Consider the following 26,067-nt stretch of genomic DNA (forward strand, 5'->3'; position numbering starts at 1 on the left):
TAAATAAATCTACTAATGTGATATCAGTGTACCGGGGCATAACTTTAGCTTTAACATGCACAAACAACTATAACTCTTATCATACCAGTTAACCTGTCAAAAGTAATAACTTACAGTTTCATTAACGCACACAGAATCACACAAACTGCGTTAAAACTGCCATGCTCTGCCGCTGCCTTTCGCCTCTCACTCTCCCTCTGCGTGATGCGCACATGATCACTGATGCGCTCCTTTGGGTGCGCTTGATTCTTGCCTCTAGACATCCTGAGGCCGAGTCAGCAGGGAATTTGCACACCGACTTTGCGCCAGAAAGATGAAACCAGCGGATGTCGCGCTAAACAACAGCAGCGCGTTTAAGCTTGATGAGCTGCTGTTAGAATGTATTTAATATTAATTTCTAGTATCAGCTGATGCTTGCTGGAGCCACAGCTGTAAAAGCTGAAGGTCATGATATCGGTTTGGATATCTAGTGAGAGGGAAACATGAAGATGAATCATCAGAGCTGAACAGGTGATGGACAGGTTTACCTTTTAGGTGACATGAATAAGTTGAAGGAAAGTTATGAACTGTTTCTGAGAGACAAATAACACCAGGATCCTTTTCTAAGTAGCTGACAGCTGGTAACTGTGCAGGGGCGGCTCTAGCAAAGTTTTGCCAGGAGGCCAGGTAGGGCATTAACAGGGAAAGGGGGGCACAAAGAAATACTTTTCTTTCTTATTCTCATTTAAAATGTCTAGCTTTTATTAAATAATTATCTGAATCTTACAACCAAAGTTTTTATCTGATGTACAACGTATAGAAATCATACATATACCAACAAGACAGTGTACATCACTGTCATAACAGCGTTTGTTTTCATTCAAAGGCTTTATGGTTTTTCCTATAATACCTGGTGGGGTGGTCTCCAGTCAAAATGCCTGGGCCGATTTTTTGTCCCAGTCCAGCCCTGGGTACGACATGCAGTGAATTAATCTGGGAGGGTGCATTAAAAACAAATGGCCGGGCCAGCGGTGCACATCGCAAATTAGCTCACATAGACACATTAGTTGTGCCGCTTCTTAATGACGGTATCTTAGCTAACACCCCCAACTACCAGATTCAACTTGTAATTGGCTAAAAATCACTTAGCCTACTGGTGTGTGAAAAAGATAATCCCACTCAATCCGATCAAACGCCTTTTCGGCGTCAATCGATATTTCGGCTTCTGGGGATGGAGTATCAGCCTCAATATAGATGATATTAAACAATCGCCTCAGGTTAAAATAGGATTGTCTACCCTGGACAAACCCAATCTGGTCCCCTGAAGAATTTTCTCAAGTCGGAGTGCAATGGCTTTTGAGACCACTTTGCCATCACAGTTTGTTAAGCTGATTGGTATATAGGATGTGCAATCTCGGGGGTCCTTATTCTTCTTTAATAAGAGTGTAATAGATGCCTGCTGAAGCGTAGGCGGAAGAATGTTATTCTCTATTGCTTCCGTGCAAACCAAGAGAAGAAGAAGGGCAAGTTTGTCCATAAATTTCTTATAAAAATCAGTTGGAAACCCGTCCGGACCAGGGGCTTTTCCACTCTGAAGGGACATTATTGCATTTTTAATTTCTTTCAGTGTCAGACTTTGTTCCAATTGTTCTTTCGAGTCAGAGACAATTATAGGAATATTCAGATTAGAAAAAAAAGCGTCAAACTTATTTTGAGCTGGTGCTGAATCTGAGGAATATAATTTAGCATAAAACTCTCTAAAATAGTTGTTAATAGCTTGATGATCCTCAGTTGATGAGCCATCTGATAAGATAAGTTGTGAAATAACACGGGATGCTGCTTTTTGGTGGAGCTGGCTAGCTAATAATTTGGATGGTTTATCTCCCTCTTCGTACAATCTACTACGGGATTTTAAAATGAGCTTCTCTGCTTGGGCGGTAGTTAATAGATCAATTTCAGCTTGTAAGACCACTCTCCTCTTAATCAAATCAGGGGTCGGAGAACCAGATATGAGTCCGTCCAGGGTCTTGATTTCTGAGGATAATTCCTCAAACTTCTTATACTTCTTCTTCCTCATATAAGCAGAATGAGAGACAATCTGTCCCCTGAGATACGCTTTAAGCGTCTCCCAGAGGGTCGAAGCTGAGATGCCATCCGTCCTATTTACCTGTAGAAAAAAATCTATTTGTTCTGTAATGAACTTCAGATTAGAAAAAAAAGCGTCAAACTTATTTTGAGCTGGTGCTGAATCTGAGGAATATAATTTAGCATAAAACTCTCTAAAATAGTTGTTAATAGCTTGATGATCTGAATCAGCGAGTAGGAGTGGGTCCAGTTGCCATGTCCACTTTGTCCTCTGAGTCGGAAGAGTTACCTTAATACTAACCGAGGCATGATCAGAAATGACCATCATATTTACAGTCTGTAATAGCACTCAGTAAGTAGGGGTCAACCAGAAAAAAATCTATCCTAGAAAATGACTTGTGCACATTAGAGTAAAACGAATACTCCCTTTTAGTGGGATATTTAAATCTCCAAGGGTCTACAAGTTTATGTGCCTCTACGAATGACTGAATTGTTTGCACAGATTTAGACAGTCTTAGTAAAGATTGGGAAGAGCGATCCCAAACAGAATCCATTACCAGTTTGTAATCCCCAGACATAATCAAATGATAACTATCCAAATTGGGAATAGAGCTTAGCATCTTTTTATAAAAGTTCTCATCGTCAAAGTTTGGACCATAAATATTGACCAATACTAGGGAAAGTTGAGACAGCTCTCCCACAACCATCACATATCTGCCATTAGGGTCCAAGATAGTATCTGATACGATGAAAGGAATTTTTCTGTGGATGAGTATAGCCACTCCTCAGCCTTTACAATTAAATTGTGAATGAAACATTTGGCCCACCCATTCTTTGCGAATTTTAGACTGATCACAATTCCAGAGGTGGGTTTCCTGTAGGAAGGCAATACCAACCCCAAGATGTTGTAAATGAGAAATGACCCTTTTTCTCTTGATTGCCTGGTTCATACCCTTCACATTCCAACTTATAATTTTTACGTCAGCATTATCTGGGTCAGGGTCCAATCTACTCTTTGTCAGAACTATGTAATTCAAAAATATAGATGTTTGCCCAATTTAAACGATAAAAAAATCACAGTAGGTGCACACAGTGAATACAGAGCAAATGCCACACCAAAACAACACATAACACATAAACAGGCCTTAAAAAGGCTACCACCCCAAAAAAACTTGAAACTTTTGCAAACCTGCATTTGCATGCTGCCCGCAATAAAGGATACATGTTTGAACCATTAATGAACCTCTCCAACAGGGTATTAAACAAACTGTAACGCCCTTTCATAATTTGAAAAAGAGAAAAGAGAAAAGAAAAAAAGGGCAATAACATCAGTAATGAAGAAAAGGAAGGTGCTCATGAGTGGCATTATGTGTGGTGTGTATTTACACCATCAAATATAAAACGTTCATTGCCACTATGACCAATGATAATAGAACACAATGAGAGTAAAGAAATATTCAAAATATGACAGAGTAGCCATGTCTAATGATGCCACCTTCTGTGAAATGATTTTCAATGTTATTAACCCAATCGTTACCTTACCTCAGTCACCAGTCTCTGCAGGGTGCGAGGCGGGGCGTTCGTTATCAACAGTGATATTAATTATTAATGTAGGTCAGCGCCTCTGCAGGGTCGGTAAATCTCATGCATTTCCCGTTGTGTGTGAACTGCAGAGTGGCTGGGTAGAAGAGACCAAACTTGACCTTTGCACTGTGGAGCTTCCTTTTGGACTTGGAGAAGACTTTTGTCTTTTGTTGACTTCTGGGCTGTAGTCAGGAAATATGTGGAATCTTGATCCATTGAATAGGAGCGGGCCCTTCTGTCTGGCGAGGCGTAGGATCAGCTCTGTGGTTTGGAAGTGGTGGAGTCTGACAATGAACGGACGTGGCTCTAGCCACCGATGGCGGCCTCTCGAAGTTGTTCTCCCCAAGCACATCAAAGAGTAGTTTGGTGATGAATTTCGTTGGTCGTGGGCCCTCCGCCTTCTCTGGTATCCCCACAATGCGTATATTCTGCCGTCTGGTGTAGTTTTCCAAGTACACCACAAAATGTCCACAGAAGAAACAGAATCAATATTTAACACATACAAGGTCCAGTGTGTGTGCTGATGCATGCTAGGTAAAGTGAAAAGACTCCATGATACTGATAAAATGTCTGATAAAAAAATCTATTTACTGCTCTAAGGCAAAAGACCTGTGATAATATGTCTACCTGCACTCATTTTGGTCACCTGCCTGCACACATACACCCCTGTCATCACAGTCATCTCTCAGTTCTTCCGCTCTTCACCTTGCTAAGAACACCACTACCCAGTTAGTGTATAAGCTGTCCGTGTAACGCTGATTGCAAGTTTTCTTTAAAAAGGGCCCTTCAGGTTCCCATTCCTCCGGTGGAATGTGTTCTCACGCCCTGAGGAAAAGAGAGACCCTTAGTGCCATATGCCAAGGAAAACGTCCATAATCCGGCGAGTTAACCTCTGTTTAGACAAAGCTCTGACTTGGGGCCCGTTCTTCGTACGTCGCTTACTACATCCAAGATCAAATGACACATCCAAGACCAAATCATCGCGCTAACGTTGAGCTCGCTAATCCGGTTCTCCGAACACACCTGCTGTTGACGATTAGTACAGCTGGATGAAGTAATGTGAGATCACTGGGTGTGGTAAATGGTAAATGGCCTGCATTTGTATAGCGCTTTACTCAGTCCCTAAGGACCCCAAAGCGCTTTACACTACATTCAGTCATTCACCCATTCACACACACATTCACACACTGGTGACGGCAAGCTACATTGTAGCCACAGCTGCCCTGGGGCGCACTGACAGAGGCGAGGCTGCCGGACACTGGCGCCACCGGGCCCTCTGACCACCACCAGTAGGCAAACACAGGGTTAGTATCTTGCCCAAGGATATTTGGCATGCAGCCAGGAGGCAGCCTGGGATCGAACCACCGACCTTCTGGTTAGTGACTGACCTGCTCTGCCACCTGAGCTACAGCCACCCCAAAAGGGGCTACGCATCGATAGTAGAAACATTGATCGGCAACCCTCTGATTGGTCGGCGAAAATGTCGAAGGAGCGCTCTCGGTATTTTCCGGCAGCAGAGCAAGAACTCTTGATTGAGGGATTTCAGGAGTTTCAGAGTTTAATCAGAACGCAAGGGAACACTGCAAAGGCTGCAAAAGCAAGGAGAGAGGGCTGGCAGGAAGTTGCTGACAAATCAAACTCGTAAGTAAGTTAATAATAACAATAATAATGGAGTGGATTGATATAGTGCTTTTCAAGGCACCCAAAGCGCTTTACAATGCCACTATTCATTCACTCTCACATTCACACACTGGTGGAGGCAGCTACAGTTGTAGCCACAGCTGCCCTGGGGCAGACTGACAGAAGCCAGGCTGCCATATCGCGCCATCGGCCCCTCTGGCCAACACCAGTAGGCGGTAGGGTAGATTTATTATATTACACTATATTATCCAATATTATATTACATTATATTATATTATGTTATATTATATCCCCTTTCACATTAGAGCCACAACAGGACCCACTAGAACATGGGAACAAGTAAAAGTGAAATATAAGAATATTCCACAGAATGGTAATATTTATCACTTATATTGCTTTTAGTCTCTTGGAAAGAGACCCTGAAATACTCTGTTTGTTTGTTCATAACAGCAACCAAGAAAAGGGCAGAGCAAAAAAAGACAGGTGGTGGTCCTGCACCCCCTCGTCAACAAGTTGGTTAAGTAAATAATACCCTCACGGGAATATCGATATCTCTCAATGAGCACACTGTCGCGCTGAGCTAAAGGATCCTGTCTGTCCCGCAATATACGCTGAATTCTGAGGACTCTCCTTATCAATCTTGCACCTTCCGCAATGGGTGGCTCGCGTAGACGGACAGGACATGGCTGCGACAGGTTTCCCAAATCCACCTTCACTTTTATAGCCGTGGTCTCCCATCTTGTTGACGCAACAACATTGTCATCCCCTATGTAGCCGGTGTATCAGAAAAACTCAGGAGAGTTTTCTCCAAGCATGACATCCCGGTGCATTTCAGACCCACCAACACGCTCAGACAAAAACTGGTTCACCCGAAAGACAAAACGCCAAAACACAGACTTAACAATGTGGTGTATGCTGTACAGTGCAGTGAGGAATGCCCAGACCGCTACATTGGAGAGACCAAACAGCCACTTCACAAGCGCATGGCACAACATAGAAGAGCCACCTCCACAGGACAAGACTCAGCAGTCCATCTGCATCTTAAGGATAAAGGACACTCTTTGAGGATGCCAATGTTCACATTTTGGACAGAGAGGACAGATGGTTTGAAAGAGGAGTGAAAGAAGCATCTATGTCCACTGTGAGCGACCATCTTTGAACAGAGGCGGGGTTTACGACACCAACTCTCTGCCATCTATAATCCAGTTTTGAGATCCCTTCCCAGACGCCTTAACGCCCACTCACATCCTGGGCCATCTGACCTCAGGAATTCGCATGATAAGGTGGGGCCAGGTTTCACAATGAACACACCCGAAACTCTGGCTGATTGGGACCCACACCCAGTTTCACACCTTGGCTCAGGCGATTAGAGGATCATCAGGGGGTCCTTTTGTCCCTCTGTGGGGGGTTACTCCCACTAGGTTTATATCTGGGACTCTCCACCATTTGACCTTAGAACTGAAGAAGCTTCTCGGATGAGAGGTGAAACGTCTTCAAGTAACTTAAAGAAGTCCAGACGCTTTTCTTTGCAAGCTCCTTTGACTACAATGACCTGGATGACTGAGAACCTTCACAGACGTCTCCCATCTTGATTACACGAAGTAATTTACAATTACTACTCTGAAATATGAATTACATCTGTAATAATCACATACATGTAATAGAATGATTAATAGTACATTTCCCTTTTTTAGGAAATGACCTGTATGTATCTGTGTGACATCAATAAAAGGATCAAGTGCTGCATTATCTTTAGTTACATTGATGTTATTTATTTATGGTGAAACAGTGGTGGAATATCGCTGTTGCTTTCGTATAAATGAAGCGGACATACCTGCGTGGCCGCGATCTAATCCTGTTTACATAAAGTAAACCTGCTCCCGAGCAGGTTTACACTTACGGCTCTGTTGCTATGACAGCAAGTCCCGGATGAGCTTCGGGGAACCGAACGATCCAAGATCACGCGAAATCGTCAACAATCTAATCCAGCTAACTTACTTAGCGAGGTACGAAGAACGGGCCCCAGGTTAGCGAAGCAGACAAGCAACTGGACTTAGACAGAGAGAATCCAGCCTCCTTTTTTCCTCAAATGCGAAAAGAGAAAGGCAAGAGCTCACAAGCTCAAATTCTATATAGTGCTATAAGCCACAGGAATAATTTTAGGAAAACTCAGCATTCTGTCATTCACTGTGTGAGGCACGCAGGTTTGAAGAACCCAAAATGTAGACCAAACTCAAGTGGCAGCTTTATTGCTGGACTGCAAAAACTGTTCAGGAACTTAACTAACAGGCAGAACACAGTGGGGAATGAGGGCGATCGCGACAAGGGCAAACGAGGGAACAACTCACAGGAGGGAACACAGCTGAGCGTAATCTGTCTGTCAATCTAAAAGAGGTAGTACAAGAAACACATACAATTGGACACAGACAGATGAAACCCAGGGGAAGGAGGCAAGACAGTGAGGATGAGAGAGCAAGGGATGAGAGAGGGCGAAAGAACAAGGGACGAGAGGGACACAAGAACACATGTCTAGGGAAACAGGCAGACAAACATGAAGACAAGACTGACCTAACAGGGGTGGACACACAAAGGCAAGACCAAGGCTAACAGGACAGAGATGAGACCAGGACATGACAAGGGAACTAATAACTAACCAGACAACCTGAACTAGAAATACAGATAAGTCAACTAGGAAAAAAGTCACACAGAGAAAACAACAACGAATAAACAAGAGTCAAAGAAAAAAAAAAACACAACGATCCAGGTACCCTAACATATTTGGACGTAATACGACCCTAAGGCTGTCAGAAGAGAACTGTGTGTAAGAAGGATGCACAAAAAAATGCATGAAGCCTACCCACTCACTTTGCAGACCCTAAAGTGAGAAGCAGTACTCAAGTCAAGTCGAGTGGCTTTATTGTCATTTCAACCATGTGCAGTGGTACAGTACACAGTGAAACCAGACAACGTTCCCCCAAGACCATGGTGCTACATATGACATATACAGACAATCAACACAGAACTATATAAATTGCAAGTGTGCAAAAATTGCCAAAAACCAAACAAAAAAACAGTGCAACACCAGACAGAACAGAATAATGCAGACACAAGACAGTGCAGACACAACAGTGCAATAGAAAAGTGCAACAATGACAGTGGGTTGTGCAAAAGACTGAGCATTGTACAAAAGGTAGCTTGATGTATGAAGGTGTGCGTGTGTGTGTTTGTGTATATGAGATTGTGCAGTTAAATGCTTGAGGTAGTGACATGTATTAAGGTCCAGTTACTGAGTGTTCAGGAGTCTGATGGCTTGGAGGAAGAAACTGTTTCACAGTCTGGCAGTGAGGGCCCGAATGCTCTGGTACCTCTTGCCAGAAGGCAGCAGTGTGAAGAGTGTGTGTGAGGGGTTTGTGGGTTCCTCTGCAGCTTTGCGGATGCAGTGGGTGCGATACGTGTTTGTAATGGAGGGAAGAAAGGCTCCAGTGATCTTCTCAGCTGTTCTCACTAGCCAATGTAGGATATTGCAATCCAATACGGTGCAGCTACCATACCAGATAGTGATGCAGCTGCTCAGGATGCTCTCAATAGTCCCTCTGTAAAAGGTGAGAATGGGTGATGGGAGATGGGCTTTTCTCAGCTTCCGCAGGAAGTAAAGATGCTGTTGGGCCTTCTTAACTATGAAGCTGGTGTTGAGGGACCAGGAGAGGTTTTCCACCAGGTGACCACCAAGGAATTTTGTGCTCTTGACGACCTCCACAGAGGATCCATTGATGTTAAGTACACAGTGATCTCTCTGTGCTCCCATGAAGTTGATATTCAACTCTTTTGTTTTGTCCACATTCAGAGACAGGTTGTTGACTCTACACCAGTACAGCGTACTTAAGGTACACCTTAAGTCACCTCATCATATCCAATATCAAAAGCAGATATAGTTGCCAAATAAACCTTAGTTGTAGAAAAAGAAAGAACTTTATCCAGGAATGTTAAAACACCCACAATAGATTAGAGTCACAAAGGGAGTGTGTGCCCGCATGTCTCCATCAATAAGACATGCTGGTCCTTCCAAACTAAAAATTGACGAGAGCTCACATGCAAGATGTGGTTATCATCAGCTTCTCTAGGGATGTTGGGGTGGACACAGGGAGCTATTTGTTTAAGTCTTGCAGTTTTTCCCTTTTTTTTTTTATCTACTCCTTCTCTTTACTATCCCTGTCACCTTCAGCAGTGTATAACCACAGAGATAATAATAAGAATAATAAAAGAAAACAAGTAAATAAATAAAAGAAAAAGATTAACGTTGAATAAAATAAGTGTTGAACATTTCACCAAGTTTCAAAGTAAATATATTTTTGAAGGCAGTATTGACGTGACATTCTCACCAAATGTCAGTAGCAACCCATCCAACCTACAGATGCAAAGAAATCAAACCATAGATGTCCATGAAAAAAGTTATGTGTAATAGAGAAATTATACACGGAAGAAGTATTGAACACATAAAGAAAGGGAGGTGTAAAAGGCATGGAAAGCAGTGACACCAGCTGAAATCTATCAGTAATTTCCAAGCAATCCTGCCACTTAATTCAAATTAAAATGAGCTGGTTCAGTTCCAGCTGGTGGCCTATTAAGGTCTGTCATTACCAAGGTGTCACACAACAAACATCTCATGACTGGTAAAACCAGTGAGTTCTCTCAACACCTTTGTAACCTTATTGTTGCAAAACAAACTGATAGCACTGGTTGCAGAACTGATCACTCATTTACCATAAACTGGCCACAAGTAGGTGCTCCCTGAAAGACAGAGGAGTGAAAAGAATTATTAGAAGAGTTGTCCAAGAGCTAAGGATGATAAAAATCTGCAGGTTTATTTATTCAAAGAAAACAATAAGTAATGTATGCAACCGGCCTGCATTTTTTTTTCTGTGATAATGGTAATAGTGATATAGTAGTGTGGTAATAAGCCCACAGACAATAATCATTTGACTCAGAATTCTCCCAGTGTGCTACTGAAATGTTGACTTATGAATGAAACAATCACTCAAAAATAAAGTTTAAATGTGTGTCATAAAGGTAAAGCTTTTAATTAACGGACATCAGTTCCCACAAGTCCACAGTCACGTTCCCAACTATATGGCTACCAAAAGCATAGCTTTGTTCTGTCTTTGTCAGATAGATGCTCGAAATACTGCTATTTTTTTATGTTTTTGACAGGGTCTTTTACAATGAATGCACAATAATTTCATGATGTTACTGAAACAACATGTGGCATTTAGTTATATTTTTTGGTTAAAATGTCACCACCTGTGTTTTTGTATGTTTGTGTATGACTAGCCTGTTATATCTATTCAGGAATCAGATGGCCAAGGATGCCCTTTCTGTCGCTGTGAGATCAAAGGCACAGAGCCCATTATTGTGGATCCCTTTGACCCACGAAATGAGGGCTCCAAGTGCTTCTTCCTGGACCAACACAGCTCCCCCTTGCTGGACCTGGATGATGAGGAAGACCGAGAAGACTGTCTTGTCATGAATGGACTGGCCAACATCAGGAAGGTAATCTACACAGGATCAAAAGTATTAATACAGACTTAAATACACTGCTCAAGAAATTATATACAGTTATATATTATATGTCTAAGGAACTTGGAAAGAAAAATGTCTGGACTTCTTTAAGTTGCTTGAAGATATTTCATCTGAGAAGCGTCTTCAGTTCTTAGATGGTGGAGAGTCTCAGAATTAAGGCCTGTGGGAGTGACGCCCAAGAGCGACATGGACATAGAGCCCCTATTGATCCATATGCTATTTGGTCCATTTGACCGTGTCCCTTGGTGTGCTGTTTAAGGTGCTGCGGGAGTATGGGGTGTCCCTATACAACTGTAGCAAGAGCTTGGTCCACATAGTCGGACTCATTCCCGAATGGGTGTTGGGCTCCGCCAGGGCTGCCCTTTGTCACCGATTCTGTTCATAATTTTTATGGACATAATTTTTAGGCGCAGCCAAGTGGCAGAAGGCTTTCACTTAGGTGGTGTCAGAATCTCATCTCTGCTTTTTGCGGATGATGTGGTTCTGTTGACTTCATCTGGTGCTGGCCTCCAGCTCGCAATGGAATGCTTCGCAGCCGAATCTGAAGCGGCGGGAATGAGGATCAGCACCTCCAAATCTAAAGCCATGGTTCTCAGCCGGAAAAGGGTGGAGTTTTCAAGGTATCTACATTGAGGCTGTGGATAGCTACAGGTATTTTGGTGTTTATTTGAACAATAAACTGGACTGGACTCATAATACAGAAAAGGGTATTAGGTATTAGGATTCTCTCTAATTTACACAGGGTCAAAAGTATAGAATAGGATAGAAGACTAGAATAATCCTTTAATTGTCCTACAAGGGGAAATGTGGTTGTATCAGCAGCAAAAACACACATATACAAACAGAACAGGACACAGAACAGAAACACAGTTTTTACATATTTACATCATGGACAATAGTTACCAAAGCAGAGTACTGTACAGTTATTAAAATTAAAGTATAGATAAGTGGCAAACCCAGGTTGTAGTGTGCAAACAGTGCAGGATACTGAAAGATGTTTAAATGCTTATTGGGCGACTGTGGCTCAGGGGGTTGGGAATCGCATCTGTAACCGGAAGGTCGCTGGTTCGATCCCTGGGCTCTCTGTCCTGGTCGTTGTGTCCTTGGGCAAGACACTTTACCCTACTTGCCTACTGGTGTTGGCCAGAGGGGCTGATGGCGCGATATGGCAGCCTCGCTTCTGCAGCTGTGGCTACAACTGTAGCTTGCCTCCACCAGTGAGTGAATGAATAGTGGTATTGTAAAGCGCTTTGGGTGCCTTGAAAAGCGCTATATAAATCCAATCCATTATTATTATTATTAAATAGTTAAGAATATTTAGAATAATTAGAAAAGTGTAGATTGCGTATTGTACCTGTGCATTAAAAAGTAGACATGTAACTTGTGTATATATAAACTGAGAAAAGTAATGTGCAATGTAAATGTAACACAGTAAGGGGAATTGTTGAAAAGAATATATCAATGGACCAATAGGCTCGACTATAGGAGCACAGGGGTGTGTTCAAATGAGACACAGAGACAAGAATGTAACTCAAAAGAACCGGCCAACTTTAGTGACATAAACCATAAGGTTGACAAGCACAGGTTAAAGACACTTTACAATGGTAGAAAGGAAACTTACAAAAATTAAAAGAAAAGTAAAACACAAACTACTAAAGCAATGACTTGGCCAAGTGTTATTTTTGGTTTTCAATGTTCGGGTTTCAATGCTCGGGTGCACCCTAGTAACCTGACTCCTTAACTCTTATAGAACAGATTACACAAATCCAATGTACATTCAAATGAAAATCTCACACTCTTTTCACATGTGGAGAATGTTCTACACAACAGCTCATTATTTAAAGTCCCAAATAAAAAATGTCCAAGGGGTAAAGTCCAAAAAATTCCCAGGGTGTGAAAGAAAATAGGGATGAGAGAATGTCAGTCAGTGGTCTTATGTATAACCAGCTGTGCGTGAAAGTGTGAGTGATACAGTCCTACCACACCGCAAGGTGCAGCAGATCATCAAGTGGAAAAGAAGCGAATCTCAGTCTCTCTAAGTCCAGGTGGGAAGGCTCGCCATCTATTTCACCGGAGGAATCCACCTCAGGAACAATTCAGCATACAAAAAAAACCTGACCTGTCAACGGACAGGGTCAGAAGAGCAATTCAAATATTAATTATGCTGTTCTAGCTATAATTCACAACTTAGGATTTTGTTTAAATCACATTCAACATAAATTTGCAATAAAAATACTCAAATTTGCAAAAATAAAACATTTCTCTTACACAAACTATGCATTAAACCAAGTAAAGTCAGTGCATATGCATATATGTCGCATATGCGACAATTATTAATCAAACAATTGAGATTAATTCAGTTTCTCAACAATAAAATGTGAAACAGACGTGAACTAACTGAGACATACAACATGTGCTCACCGATCTCAGCGCATCACGGCCGAAGACAATGGCATAGTGTCTCTCGGTCGGAAAATGCAGGGCTCTAAATAACGTAACAGGACATGTTTTCTCTTTAATAACCGTAATACGACATGAAGGAAAAATAAACATAAGTTGCGCTTCAAGTGTTACCTTACTTCTGGAAGCAGATTGAGATGAACTTCCAGGCAGTTGATAGCAACCAGAGCTAACAAAGGCTAACAGTTTAGCTCCACGCGGTACTTTCTAAAGTCACCAGAAAAATGCAGCATTTGCCTATTTACTCACTGTGGCTACTTTTAACATGAAAGGTAGCTGATAACCAGTGAACTTATGTGCAACACAGTTGGTTGCAACTTATATCTAATACTTTTTTCCAGCTCAAAAGCTTCAGTCTCTCTTTTCTCCTGCCAGCACGCGACTACCTCCACACATAGCAGCAAACACAGAGCACGTAGGTGGGACATACAGCGGCAGACTGCTCTCCCATTGGTCAAAACATACTGGGACCTGTGCATTTCGATTGGTTGGGCAGGCTGTCCATCTCTCCTCATATCAGTCCTTAAAGTGGTACCCTCATTGTATGTGGGTTACACCCTCCCCTCTTGATGGTATGCCCGTCCCTGGGCATCTGCAGGGTGGCAGTCTTGGTTGTCTCCCAAACATCAATTCATAGGGGGAAAATCCAGTCACGTCACTCTTCGTACAATTATATGTGGGTTACATAAACATTAGGGGTCCAACGATACACAAAATTCACGGTTCGGTTCGGTTCGATACTTTGGTGTCACGGTTCGATATTTTTTCGATACAAAAAAAAATGTTCATGCCTTTTTAATTTGTAACTTATTAAAATCATAAATATATATTTTAACTCAAAAGTACAGTTTTTAAATTTAATGTTGCTGAAACAACAAAGTAATTAAAAAAATAAATCTATCTGATGGAGAAATCCCTCATCTTTGGAAAAGAGAGTTTATTACAGAGAAATGGCTCTTTCCAAAATAAAAGCTATACTATACGCTTCTTCTGGGCTATATTCTCAGCAGCATATTAAACATATCAGGTCCCCATAAGGAGAATCATGTGCTAACGGCTGTCTAAATGACTCGGATAAAGTTTGTAGCATGCTGCTTGTTGTTTTTGTCTGCTTCCACTTGTCTTTGCACTAGGATGATGTCGGCGTAAATGTGCAGTCACATTCACTGTGTTCCCACTAGTGCTGTCAGCGTTAATCTGAAATGACGTTAACGCCACAACACGCAAGTCTCCGTTAACGAGCTACCGCGGATCGCCCCGTGCGTGGGGCTGGACGGCCAACACGTTAACGAGCTAACTGCGCTAACGCACTAGTTCCCTCCAATGTAATTGAGCATTACGTGGCACATCCAACATACTGTTTTACTTTTGTCCATGACGCGCTTACCTTCAGGGTCATACGTCACATGAAAACCAAAATAGTTCCAAACGCCACATCTGAATGAGGGTGGGGGAGGTTCAATTTGCCATGTTGCAAGGAGAGCTTAACTTCTGTCTTGCTAGCTTGCCCTGCGCTCAGTGAATCTGCGTTCGACTACTCCGCCTAGGCTGCACTGTCGAGCGCAGATCCACTGAGCGCTCAACACAGACAGCATCGTCAGAAGGAAAGTTGATAAAATAAATTAAAAATTTTGTATTGTTCGATACATATGCGTACCGAACCGAAAGCATTGTATCGAACGGTTCAATATCGATACGAGTATCGTTGCACCCCTAGTAAACATCTATGTTTGTTGGGAGCAGTTTTGATTGTACAGTCTGACAGCTGCAGGGAGGAAGGACCTGCAGAAACGCTCCTTCATGCATCTAGGATGCAACAGTCTGTCACTGATGGAGCTCTGCAGTTCAGCAACATTTACATGCATGGGGTGGGAGACTTTGTCCATCAGAGAAGTTATTTTGGCAAGAGTCCTTCTGTCTCCCACCACCTGCACTGGATCCAGGGTGCATCCCAGAGCTGTCCTTCCTGATAAGTTTATCCAACCTCTTCCTCTTAGCTGTCGATAACCTGCTGCTCCAACATACAACACGGTAAAAAATGATGGATTCCACCACAGAGTCATAGAATGTCTTTAGAAGCACTCCCTAGACTCCAAATGACCTCAGCCGCTTCAGTAGGTAGAGTCTGCTCTGACCCTCCCTGTAAAGAGCATTAGTGTTGTGGCTCCAGTCCAGTTTATTATTCAGGTGAACACCCCGGTACCTATAAGAGTCCATTATCTCAATGTCCACTCCCTGGATGTTCACCTGTGTCAGTGTGGTGGGTCTGTCTCCCCGGAAGTCCACCACTAACTCCTTGGTTTTCCCAGTGTTGATCAGCAGGTGGTTCTGCTGACACCAGTCCACAAGTCCAGAGTCCACTGTCTGTACTCTGAGGCTACGTCCACACTAATGCGTTTACTTTTGAAAACGCATGGTTTTCTCTCTGTTTTGGCCTCCTGTCTACACTGAGACTGTGTTTTCCCCGAAGGAAAACGCATCATATTGAAAACGCTCTCAAAAACAAATACATTTAAAGACGGTGCTTTCACATCGCAGTGTGGACAGTGAAAACGGAGACTTTTGAAAATGATGACACATGTTAGTTTTATGATGCAGTCATGTGACCAATTAAACAAAGATAGCGGAGGGCATTATACAGCAGTTGTTTTGTTTGCTCTCAATTTTGACAGCCCTATTAAAGATTAATAATAATAATGGATTGGATTTATATAGCGCTTTTCAAGGCACCCAAAGCGCTTTACAATGCCACTATTCATTTACTCTCACATTCACACACTGGTGGAGGCAAGCTACGGTTGTAGCCACAGCTGCCCTGGGGCAGACTGACAGAAGCGAGGCTGCCATATCGCGCCATCGGCCCCTCTGGCCAACACCAGTAGGGTAAAGTGTCTTGCCCAAGGACACAACGACCAGGACAGAGAGCCCCGGGATCGAACCGGCGACCTTCCGGTTACAGATACGCTTCCCAACCCCCTGAGCCACGGTCGCCCATGTACAAAATATCAGTTTGTACATGCTTCAGATAGCTTTTCTTCAAATTCTTTAATTCTCACTCGCTTTTGCAACTTTGTAATTTTGTGTTACTCGTAGCAACAACTCCACCTCATTGTTAGTCCATTTAAAAAACCTGGTGCTTTTCCTCGACAGTTTGCCGTGACGTTTCAAAGAGCCGGAAAGTAAATAAAGGGCAGACAGAAATGAGGCAGGCCGAATCTTAGTGTTTCACGCACGTGCAATGCTTGAACGTAAGCGTTTTCGGCCGTTTCAATGTGGACGCACATCTCTGTGAAAACGACTGAAAGTGTGGACGCAGAGCGTTTTCAGACCTTTTCACCTTTTCAAATCTATTCAGGATGTGTGGACGTAGCCTGAGTCATCCTCACCTGTGATGAGGCCGACTATGGCAGAGTCGTCAGACAACTTCTGTAGGTGGCAGCGTGGGGAGTTGATGTAGAAGTCTGCAGTGTAGAGGGTGAAGAGGAATGGTGCCAGCATAGTTCCCTGTGGGGCCCCCGTACTGCAGACCAGCATATCAGAGACACAGCCCTGTGCCCTCACATATCGTGGGCGTCCTGTGAGGTAGTCCAGTATCCACTGGGACACGTGGTGGTCCACTCCTGATAGCTCCAGCTTGTCCCTCAGAAGTCGTGGCTGAATGGTGTTAAAAGCACTGGAGAAATCAAAGAACAGGGTAGCTGGGGACCAGGAGAAGATGAGCAGTGACTGGCTGTCATTGTTGACCAGCCAAGCTAAAAGCATTGTGGTTCATGGTTAAAAAAACTGCTGATGGTTTGACACCATCTGATGACATCTTCTTATGGTTGTTAGTCATAACCATTGACTACAATTGGTAGTAACGCTAAGACGGAGACTTATAAAATTTACAGAAGTTAGGATGGTGGAGCCATTTGAGCCATTTCTAAACAACTGCAGATTCCAAGGCTTACTTCCACAGTCCAAAAAAGAGCATTGGCCAAGCATGTGTGAACATGAGTGTTAATGTTTATCTGTCTCTATGTGTTAACCCTGTGACAGACTGGCAGTCTGTCCAGGTTGTACTCTGCCTTTTGCCCCATGACAGCTGATGATAGATAGTACAGTACTATTGAAAATTGAATACTGAGCTCTAGGTTATATCTAACCTTCTCATTATGTTGGCTATGATACATCACTTCTGGAGCAGTGGCGAGAGCATAATCTCGGGTAATCAAAACGGGAAATAACATTTTACCACATTTTAAAGTGGTGTAGATTTGCTTCCATCTATCCCCTATAAAGAATGTGGATTCTAGCAGTCTCTAATCAGGATAGAACTGGTAATAAACGACTAAGATTTTTTTTTTTAAAGTTTATTTACCTTTTCCCTTAGCAATGTGGCGAGCATCAGAAATCGCCAATGGTGTCGCCCAGTTCTTCACCTGTCAGCCAACACAGAAAAGCCCATGGGGGAAACTCCAGCCAATGTGTCCAGCACCTCAGCCTCCCACCTGTCCCACCACGACGTGACCTTATCAACAAAGGTGCCATTCGCTCCCCATCTGCCAGTCCCATCTGCTCCCCCAAGGTCAGTCACAGTTCAGCACACTGCCACTATGAAACCCCTCATATGTTCACCTGGCACACAAGTGTTTAAGTTTATTTACACAGTTTCGACAATGTTTACTGACCAGCAGAGAATTTACATGACAATCCACAAATTACTCCAAGTGCCCCAAATGCTGCTAATTAAATCCACTTGATTCACTCACTGATCATGATTATCAACTGTTACCATCTCTATAAAAGTAGCAGTCTTGAGTATTAAGGTACGTGTTATCACAATGCTATGGAGACCCAGAGTTTACTGACAGTACTATTTGAAAAAAAAAACCAAACTGAACAAATATGGCTTATTTGGAAGGTTGCTCTCTAAAAAGAACATGTTTGCATAGCTTAGGTTTTTTTTTTTAAAAGTTCATCTGAACAAGCCAGAAGATTTCTGGAGCAGTATCCTTTGGACAGCAAAAACCAAAGTGGAGATGTTTTGCCATAATCTACAGTGCTATGTCTGATCAAAAGCAGACACTGAATATTGGCAAACACACGTCATTCCAGCTGTCAAGCACCGTAGCTTGAGTCAGTCATATGAAAAGGAATATTTTTGTAATCTATGAGGAGTTCAGGGCTGGATGTAATTGTAATTATAATGGTCTGTATAATTATTTAATAGTCTTTGCCACATTGTTGCTGCTGCTATCTCTCCTTGGTTATCGTTTGAAAAAATGACACTTTAATATCTATATTATAATATATATATTTAATATCTGGACAACAAAGATTTAAGAAACACTTCATTTATACAGTGAAATACAGTGGGGCAAAAAAAGTATTTAGTCAGCCACCGATTGTGCAAGTTCCCCCACTTAAAATGATGACAGAGGTCAGTAATTTGCACCAGAGGTACACTTCAACTGTGAGAGACAGAATGTGAAAAAAAAATCCATGAATTCACATGGTAGGATTTGTAAAGAATTTATTCGTAAATTAGGGTGGAAAATAAGTATTTGGTCACCTCAAACAAGGAAAATCTCTGGCTCTCACAGACCTGTAACGTCTTCTGTAAGAAGCTTTTCTGTCCCCCACTCGTTACCTGTATGAATGGCACCTGTTTGAACTCATCATCTGTATAAAAGACACCTGTCCACAGCCTCAAACAGTCAGACTCCAAACTCCGCCATGGCCAAGACCAAAGAGCTTTCGAAGGACACCAGGAAAAGTATTGTAGACCTGCACCAGACTGGGAAGAGTGAATCTACAATAGGCAAGCAGCTTGGTGTGAAAAAATCAACTGTGGGAGCAATCATCAGAAAATGGAAGACATACAAGACCACTGATAATCTCCCTCGATCTGGGGCTCCACGCAAGATCTCATCCCGTGGGGTCAAAATGATCATGAGAACGGTGAGCAAAGATCCCAGAACCACACGGGGGGACCTGGTGAATGACCTGCAGAGAGCTGGGACCAAAGTAACAAAGGTCACCATCAGTAACACACTACAACGGCAGGGAATCAAATCCCGCAGTGCCAGACGTGTTCCGCTGCTGAAGCCAGTGCATGTCCAGGCCCGTCTGAAGTTTGCCAGAGAGCACATGGATGATACAGCAGAGGATTGGGAGAATGTCATGTGGTCAGATGAAACCAAAGTAGAACTTTTTGATATAAACTCAACTCGTCGTGTTTGGAGGAAGAAGAATACTGAGTTGCATCCCAAGAACACCATACCTACTGTGAAGCATGGGGGTGGAAACATCATGCTATGGGGCTGTTTTTCTGCCAAGGGGACAGGACGACTGATCCGTGTTAAGGACAGAATGAATGGGGCCATGTATCGTGAGATTTTGAGCCAAAACCTCCTTCCATCAGTGAGAACTTTGAAGATGAAACGAGGCTGGGTCTTCCAACATGACAATGATCCAAAACACACCGCCCGGGCAACAAAGGAGTGGCTCCGTAAGAAGCATTTGAAAGTCCTGGAGTGGCCTAGCCAGTCTCCAGACCTCAACCCCATAGAAAATCTGTGGCGGGAGTTGAAAGTCCGTGTTGCTCGGCGACAGCCCCAAAACATCACTGCTCTCGAGAAGATCTGCATGGAGGAATGGGCCAAAATACCAGCTACTGTGTGTGCAAACCTGGTAAAGACCTATAGTAAACGTTTGACCTCTGTTATTGCCAACAAAGGTTATGTTACAAAGTATTGAGTTGTATTTTTGTTATTGACCAAATACTTATTTTCCACCCTGATTTACGAATAAATTCTTTACAAATCCTACCATGTGGATTCATGGATTTTTTTTTTCACATTCTGTCTCTCACAGTTGAAGTGTACCTCTGGTGCAAATTACTGACCTCTGTCATCATTTTAGGTGGGGGAACTTGCACAATCGGTGGCTGACTAAATACTTTTTTTGCCCCACTGTATGATGAAACCTTTGGACTATGTCTTCCTTACAACCCTCACATAATTAATGATAAATTTAAAACAAAAATTCACAAATTATTAGCATATTCAGAACATTTTATTAAATATTAGAGACAAATTGCTGTGTACATCTCGTTACTATCCAAATAACCTACAGTTACCGTATTTACATGGGTAAAAAATGTTTCTCAAGACTCGAGCCCCAAACCTCGAGTCTAAGTCTCAAGTCTGAAGGCTTTGGTTTTTGCAACTTAACTGTGACTCGAGTCTAAGTCGCGAGTGCAAGTAGCCATCTCTGGTTTGACACCCCTGTCTTGTGATTTGTTCAGATTCAGTTTTGCAATCCTAAACCAGGGCTCGCAAAATTTCAAAATCCCTGGTAGCCCTTCGGGCAGGGACTCTTCAGTTTTTGGTAGCCCAAAATAAATTTAAGTAGCCCGAATAAAAACGAGAGCAATTTTTTGATTGATGATTTGTTTCCTGTTTTGTTTCCGTTACAATATTATACATTAAAGTATAATATTGTAACGGAAACAAAACATTAATCAAAAAATTGTTGAAACACAAATTACAACATTGTATAAAAATTGCAATCATCAACTCAAATACTTGGTTCTAATTGAACAGAAATTTCTATGAACTTGTAAGAACTGTGTAGGACATGAATCAGTCTGTGTCAGATCCTGAATTTGAAATTTCCACTGAAGTCACGGGTAAGAGGCAAGTGGAACCAAGATCGAGGCCATTTGCTTTTTGAAGTTTGCAAAGACTACTAAATTTTGCCAGTGGTAGTTCACTCTTTCCAACATAGTACGGTGTTCTAAACAGATTTTTCAGGTTTATTTTTAGTATGTTATTTGGAATCGGTGTTTGTTCTGGGAAAGATATTGCAGACTGAGCAATAATGCATTTCTTGCATTTTTCATGGGTTCTATTGGGGGCCTTTCTTAAAATTACTGGTCCCAGTAACAAAGGCGCTTGTCGACTCAGAAATCAAGGGAAAACCAACAACATACCCGGTAGAACATTATGTTATTTACACGGGTGCACATAAGTGGTCCGCATGTGCGCATTCGCTGTCAAAATAAAAGACGCGCACCAGATAAGAAGTTGCAACGCGCGTTTGCGTCCATATAATTAGTGCGCATGCGCCAACCAGCGTGCAGCCTGTTACAGTCGCTCCTGCTTTTTCTCTTAGTTTAGCTCTTTTTTTCTTGCGTATTCTTTTTTTTCTGACTTGTATTTTCATCCGTTTATTATCTTTTACTCAATCATGTGGATTGAGAGAGTTTTTGTTCTTCTGGTGGCCGTGGAACTGTTACTTTTATCAAGGAACGGGACCGCGGCACATCTCCTACACTCACGGACTGTTTACTCCAGAGATCAGCTGATCGCCCTGATGCCGGCCGGCTCGCTGGCCAGGCCCGCAGAAGTACCAGCTGAAATTTGGAGTAAACACATCGATGCAGAGGTCAAGGACAGAAGAGAAGAAAGAAGGAGATGGTGAGACAGCGGAGGCTCGAAGCGAGGAGGAGGTATAAACCGTGTCTGCCGTCTATCGTAATGGGAACTGTCCGATCGTTATCGAATAAAATCGACGAGCTCTCAGCACTGGTACGGAGTCAGAGGGAATACCGAGAGTGTAGCCTGATTTGTTTCACCGAATCATGGATGCACCAGGACATTCCCGATGAGAATGCTTCCGTGGAAGGCTTCCACACTGTTCGCGCGGACAGGGACAGCATCGCTAGCGGTAAGCGGAAAGGAGGTGGGCTTGCTGTTTTAGTTAACAACCGGTGGTGTAACCCTGCCAACATAACAATCAAAGAAAGGATTTGTTGCCCGGACATTGAACTGTGTGCTGTTGGACTCAGGCTGTATTATTTACCCAGGGAATTCTCTCACGTCATCTTGGTGGCTGTTTTTTTTTTTTTTTTTTGAAACGATGATTTATTGATTTTGTCAGAACAACACGAACATCAACAAGTCAGCACAGCCAAGCACAAAAAAAGAAAAAAAAAAAAAAAAAAAAAAAGGGGGGAAAACACAGACATTAATCAGTGTGTTTAAAAACAAACTGCGAGTCCCCTTTATGTAATAGCACAGTAAGGTCATGAGGTAGGTGATCAAGCAGAGGCTGCCATATGCTGCAGAATGCATTACAATTGCCCTTTATGATGGCACTGAGGCGCTCCATCGGCAGCACCCTGAGCAGTTCTCTGTACCACTGTGTAACAGTAGGAGGCCGTCTCTGAATCCATTGAAACAGTACACATCGCCTCGCCAAATGTAAAAGTTTACTTAACAAAAGCATCTGTACAGAAGACAGAGAGAGCCCTTCTATAGATAGACCCAGAACGAACAGCATAGGGTTCAGTGGGATCGTTCGGTGGAAAATAGAGCAAAGCTCTATAGCAATATTCTTCCAAAATCTAGTAATTAAAGGACATTGCCATATGCAGTGGTAATAGGTCCCTACAGCCGTATTGCACTTCACACAAAGAGCAGAAATCTGAGGGTGAATTTTATTTAGGAACTCCGGCGTACGCTGTAGTCTATGTAAGATTCTGTACTGGCTTTCCTTTAGTCTGTTACAGGGAAACAATTTCATGGCAGATCTGAAAGTTTTGGACCATGCTTCCGCACCAACCTGAGCTTCGAGGTCGGTTTCCCACCGAACCCTGGCCTTATCAGTGGTTATAAAGTTCAAAGACAACAATTTCCCATAACAAAGAGAAATAAATTTCTTTTTTGTAGTCATTTCCTCGTTAACTTTGAGAAGAAAGCTTTCAACAGGGTTCAAAACTGGTTGATTGGCTGGAAATTTAAGGGAGTTCACATAATGCCTTACTTGCAGGAATCCAAAGAAGTGTTTCTGTGGTAAATTATACTTAACTTGAACTTGATTAAAGGCCATAAAACTACCCCTTTCGAACAGATCACAAATAAATCTTACACCTTTGGAATACCAATCATCAAATATATTAATGCCAATACCCGGGGGGAAAGCTTTATTCCTAGTTAGAGGCTGCAGTGCACTAGAGAAACCTCTTCTTCCGACGTGGGCAGTAATATCACGCCAAACCTTTAAAGTGGGCATCAAGACGGAATTAGTTCTGACACCAAGAGGGAGGTCCGCCAGGTCAGTGGATAAGAGACTAAGAGGTGAGAGAGGGTCACAGCACCAGGCATCTACCGATGGTTCGCCCCGGTGAAGGAAGGAATGTAACCACCCTGAGATTATTTGTGCATGGCAAGCCCAGTAGTAATATAAAAAGTTAGGCAGTGCCTGACCCCCCTCATCCGTGGGCAGTTGTAAAATCTGTATCTTTAGTCTAGATTTCTTCCCACGCCATATGAATTTAGAAAGACATCCCTCAATCTCTATGAATGTTTTTCTGTTGATCCTGAGAGGCAACATTTGAATGGGGTATAATATTCTGGGTAGCACATTCATCTTGATTAAACTTATTCTACCCGTCCAAGACAGGGGGAGGTCAAACCACCTATTGAGGTCATTCTTGATTGAGGCCACAATCGGCTTGAAGTTCAACTTGTACAACTCCGCTGTGTCTGCGGACACCCTGATACCTAAATATGTGAAACCCGTGGTCGACCACCTGAAAGGGAAATTAGGAGGAGCGTCCCACCTCCCCCCGTCACCCAGTGGCAAAGCTTCAGATTTATCATAATTTATCTTATACCCTGAGAAGAGGCCAAATTGGTTGATGATATGTGTCAGTGCAGGAATAGAAGTTTCTGGCTTAGTGAGAAAGAGCAACACGTCATCTGCATAAAGGGAAATCCTGTATTCAGTATTCGACAAGGTCACCCCACAGATCTCAGGATCAGTTCTTATAGCCTCTGCCAGTGGCTCCAAAGCAAGTGCAAACAACAGGGGAGAGAGGGGGCATCCTTGCCGCGTTCCCCTACCCAGTGGGAAGACATCCGAGACCGAGCCATTAACCAAGACCCTTGCAGCTGGGGCCCCATACAGCAGTTTGACCCACTTGACAAATTCAGATCCCAAACCAAACCTGTCCAAAACATCAAATAGATACTCCCACTCCACCCGATCAAATGCTTTCTCAGCATCCAAAGAGATCGCAAGAGCCCTATAATTGGTGTTCTGAGAGAACTGCGCAACATTTATGAGTCGGTGGACATTGGAGCGGGAGTATCTATTCTTGACGAATCCCGTCTGGTCAGGCTTTATCAGAACCGGCAGAACCTCCTCCAAACGTCTGGATAAAATTTTGGACAGAATCTTACAATCCACACTAAGTAGACTTATAGGTCTGTAGGATGTACACAGATCCGCGGGTTTATCCTTCTTTAAGATCAGGGATATATGGGCAAGGTTTAGGGTGGGTGGAAGCACGCCCCTCTCAAGAGATTCTGTATACATTCCCAACAAAGGACCCGCCACATGTTTGGCCATTTTTTTATAAAACTCTGGCCCAAACCCATCAGGGCCCGGAGCCTTCCCGCTCTGTAAGGATTTAATTGCATCCAAGACCTCCTGCACCCTGATAGGGCTGCAAAGATCCAATCGACTTTCCTCTGACAGTATAGGGAGGTTAACAGTGTCAAGAAACAGTTTCCTGGCGTCTACAGTATTTTGACACTCAGGGGAATATAAGTCTTGATAGAACTCTTTCATTATTTTGCTGATAAGTTTAGCCTCAAACTGTAAGACACCTGCCTTATCTTTTAGAGAGGGTATTGCATAAGAGCCCCGTTTCCCTTGGGCAAGTCGGGCGAGCAAGCGTCCAGGTTTGTTGCCTGATTCAAATAATCTATGCTTCGCATAGAATATTGCAGTTTCCGCTTTCTGAGTTAACAGTTGGTCCAGGGCCGATCTAGCTGCATCCAACTTCCGAAGCACAGAAATAGACGAGGATTTCTTAAACTCCCTCTCCAAGTCAGTGATATCGCGTTCAAGCACTAATTGTTTGGCTAAGTTGCTCTTCTTTTTTGCCGAGGTAAAAGAGATAACGGAGCCCCTGAGAAATGCCTTACCCGCCTCCCATAGAGTAGAAGCACTAACCCCCGGTAAGTCATTTGTAGAAAGATAGAGTTCCCACTGATCTTCTAAATACTTTACAAATTTAGGGTCACTAAGGAGAGCTGGGTTTAGCCGCCAATGTCTAGACGAAGGGTCATAATAAGGTGGTGATAGCTCCATTGAAACTGATGAGTGGTCCGAAAGCGCACATGTGCGGATCAAACAGCCCCGAGTTCTGTCAAGGACAGATCCAGAAACAAACATGTAGTCAATTCTGGAAAAGGAAAAATGGGGGCGTGAGAAAAATGTGAAGTCCTTCACATGTGGATTACAAACTCTCCAAGCATCAAAGAGACCAAGATCTGAACAGAGGTCCGTTGTAGCCTTTGCCATTTTTGAAGATGGTTGAGATTTTGGTGGATTATAATCAGTTTCAGGATCCAAGCCACAGTTAAAATCCCCACCAATTATTACGTGGTTCGGACACACAGGGGAGGTTTTTGCCAGAAAATTTGAATAGAACGATCTATCAAAAGTATTTGGTGCATAAACACTTCCCAATAGAATTAATTCCCCATATAGAAGCCCAGTAATCAAAATAAATCGTCCGTCCGTATCCCTTACAATAGTATGTAGCGTGAATGGTAGATTTTTATGGACCAATATTGCGACGCCTCTACTTTTAGAGTTAAAGGAGGAATAATAAATTTGTCCCACCCAATCACGTTTGAGTTTTAGGTGTTCGGAATCTGTGAGGTGAGTCTCTTGCAG

General features: G+C 42.9%; 1 protein-coding gene and 1 long non-coding RNA gene across 10 annotated transcripts in view; one reads left to right on the forward strand and one right to left on the reverse strand.

The window, feature by feature from the left end:
• The window catches only part of cblb (Cbl proto-oncogene B, E3 ubiquitin protein ligase), a 171,778-nt gene that overhangs the window by 69,245 nt on the left and 76,466 nt on the right, over positions 1–26,067 (forward strand). For all 8 annotated transcript variants that reach the window (XR_014913509.1, XM_085420008.1, XM_085420005.1 and 5 more), the window contains 2 exons: positions 10,636–10,836; positions 17,699–17,893. Coding sequence is in view for 7 of the 8 variants with exons in the window: in XM_085420008.1 (XP_085276134.1) it covers positions 10,636–10,836; positions 17,699–17,893 (396 nt within the window). In the remaining variant the exon portion in view is untranslated. The remainder of the gene's footprint in view (positions 1–10,635; positions 10,837–17,698; positions 17,894–26,067) is intronic.
• On the reverse strand, positions 12,800–13,572 carry LOC146660252 (uncharacterized). Of its 2 annotated transcripts, XR_014913511.1 has the most exons (3): positions 13,441–13,572; positions 13,288–13,351; positions 12,800–12,985 (listed from the first exon to the last, which is right to left on the reverse strand). It is a non-coding gene; the product is annotated as an uncharacterized LOC146660252 (long non-coding RNA). The 2 variants fall into 2 exon arrangements; XR_014913510.1 differs by lacking the exon at positions 13,441–13,572 and having other exon boundaries at positions 13,288–13,434.

This window comes from Rhamphochromis longiceps, linkage group LG10, assembly GCF_057381845.1.
Source record: "Rhamphochromis longiceps isolate RC_006_pf linkage group LG10, R_longiceps_female_GT1.1, whole genome shotgun sequence".
In the NCBI taxonomy this organism is placed as follows: domain Eukaryota; kingdom Metazoa; phylum Chordata; class Actinopteri; order Cichliformes; family Cichlidae; genus Rhamphochromis; species Rhamphochromis longiceps.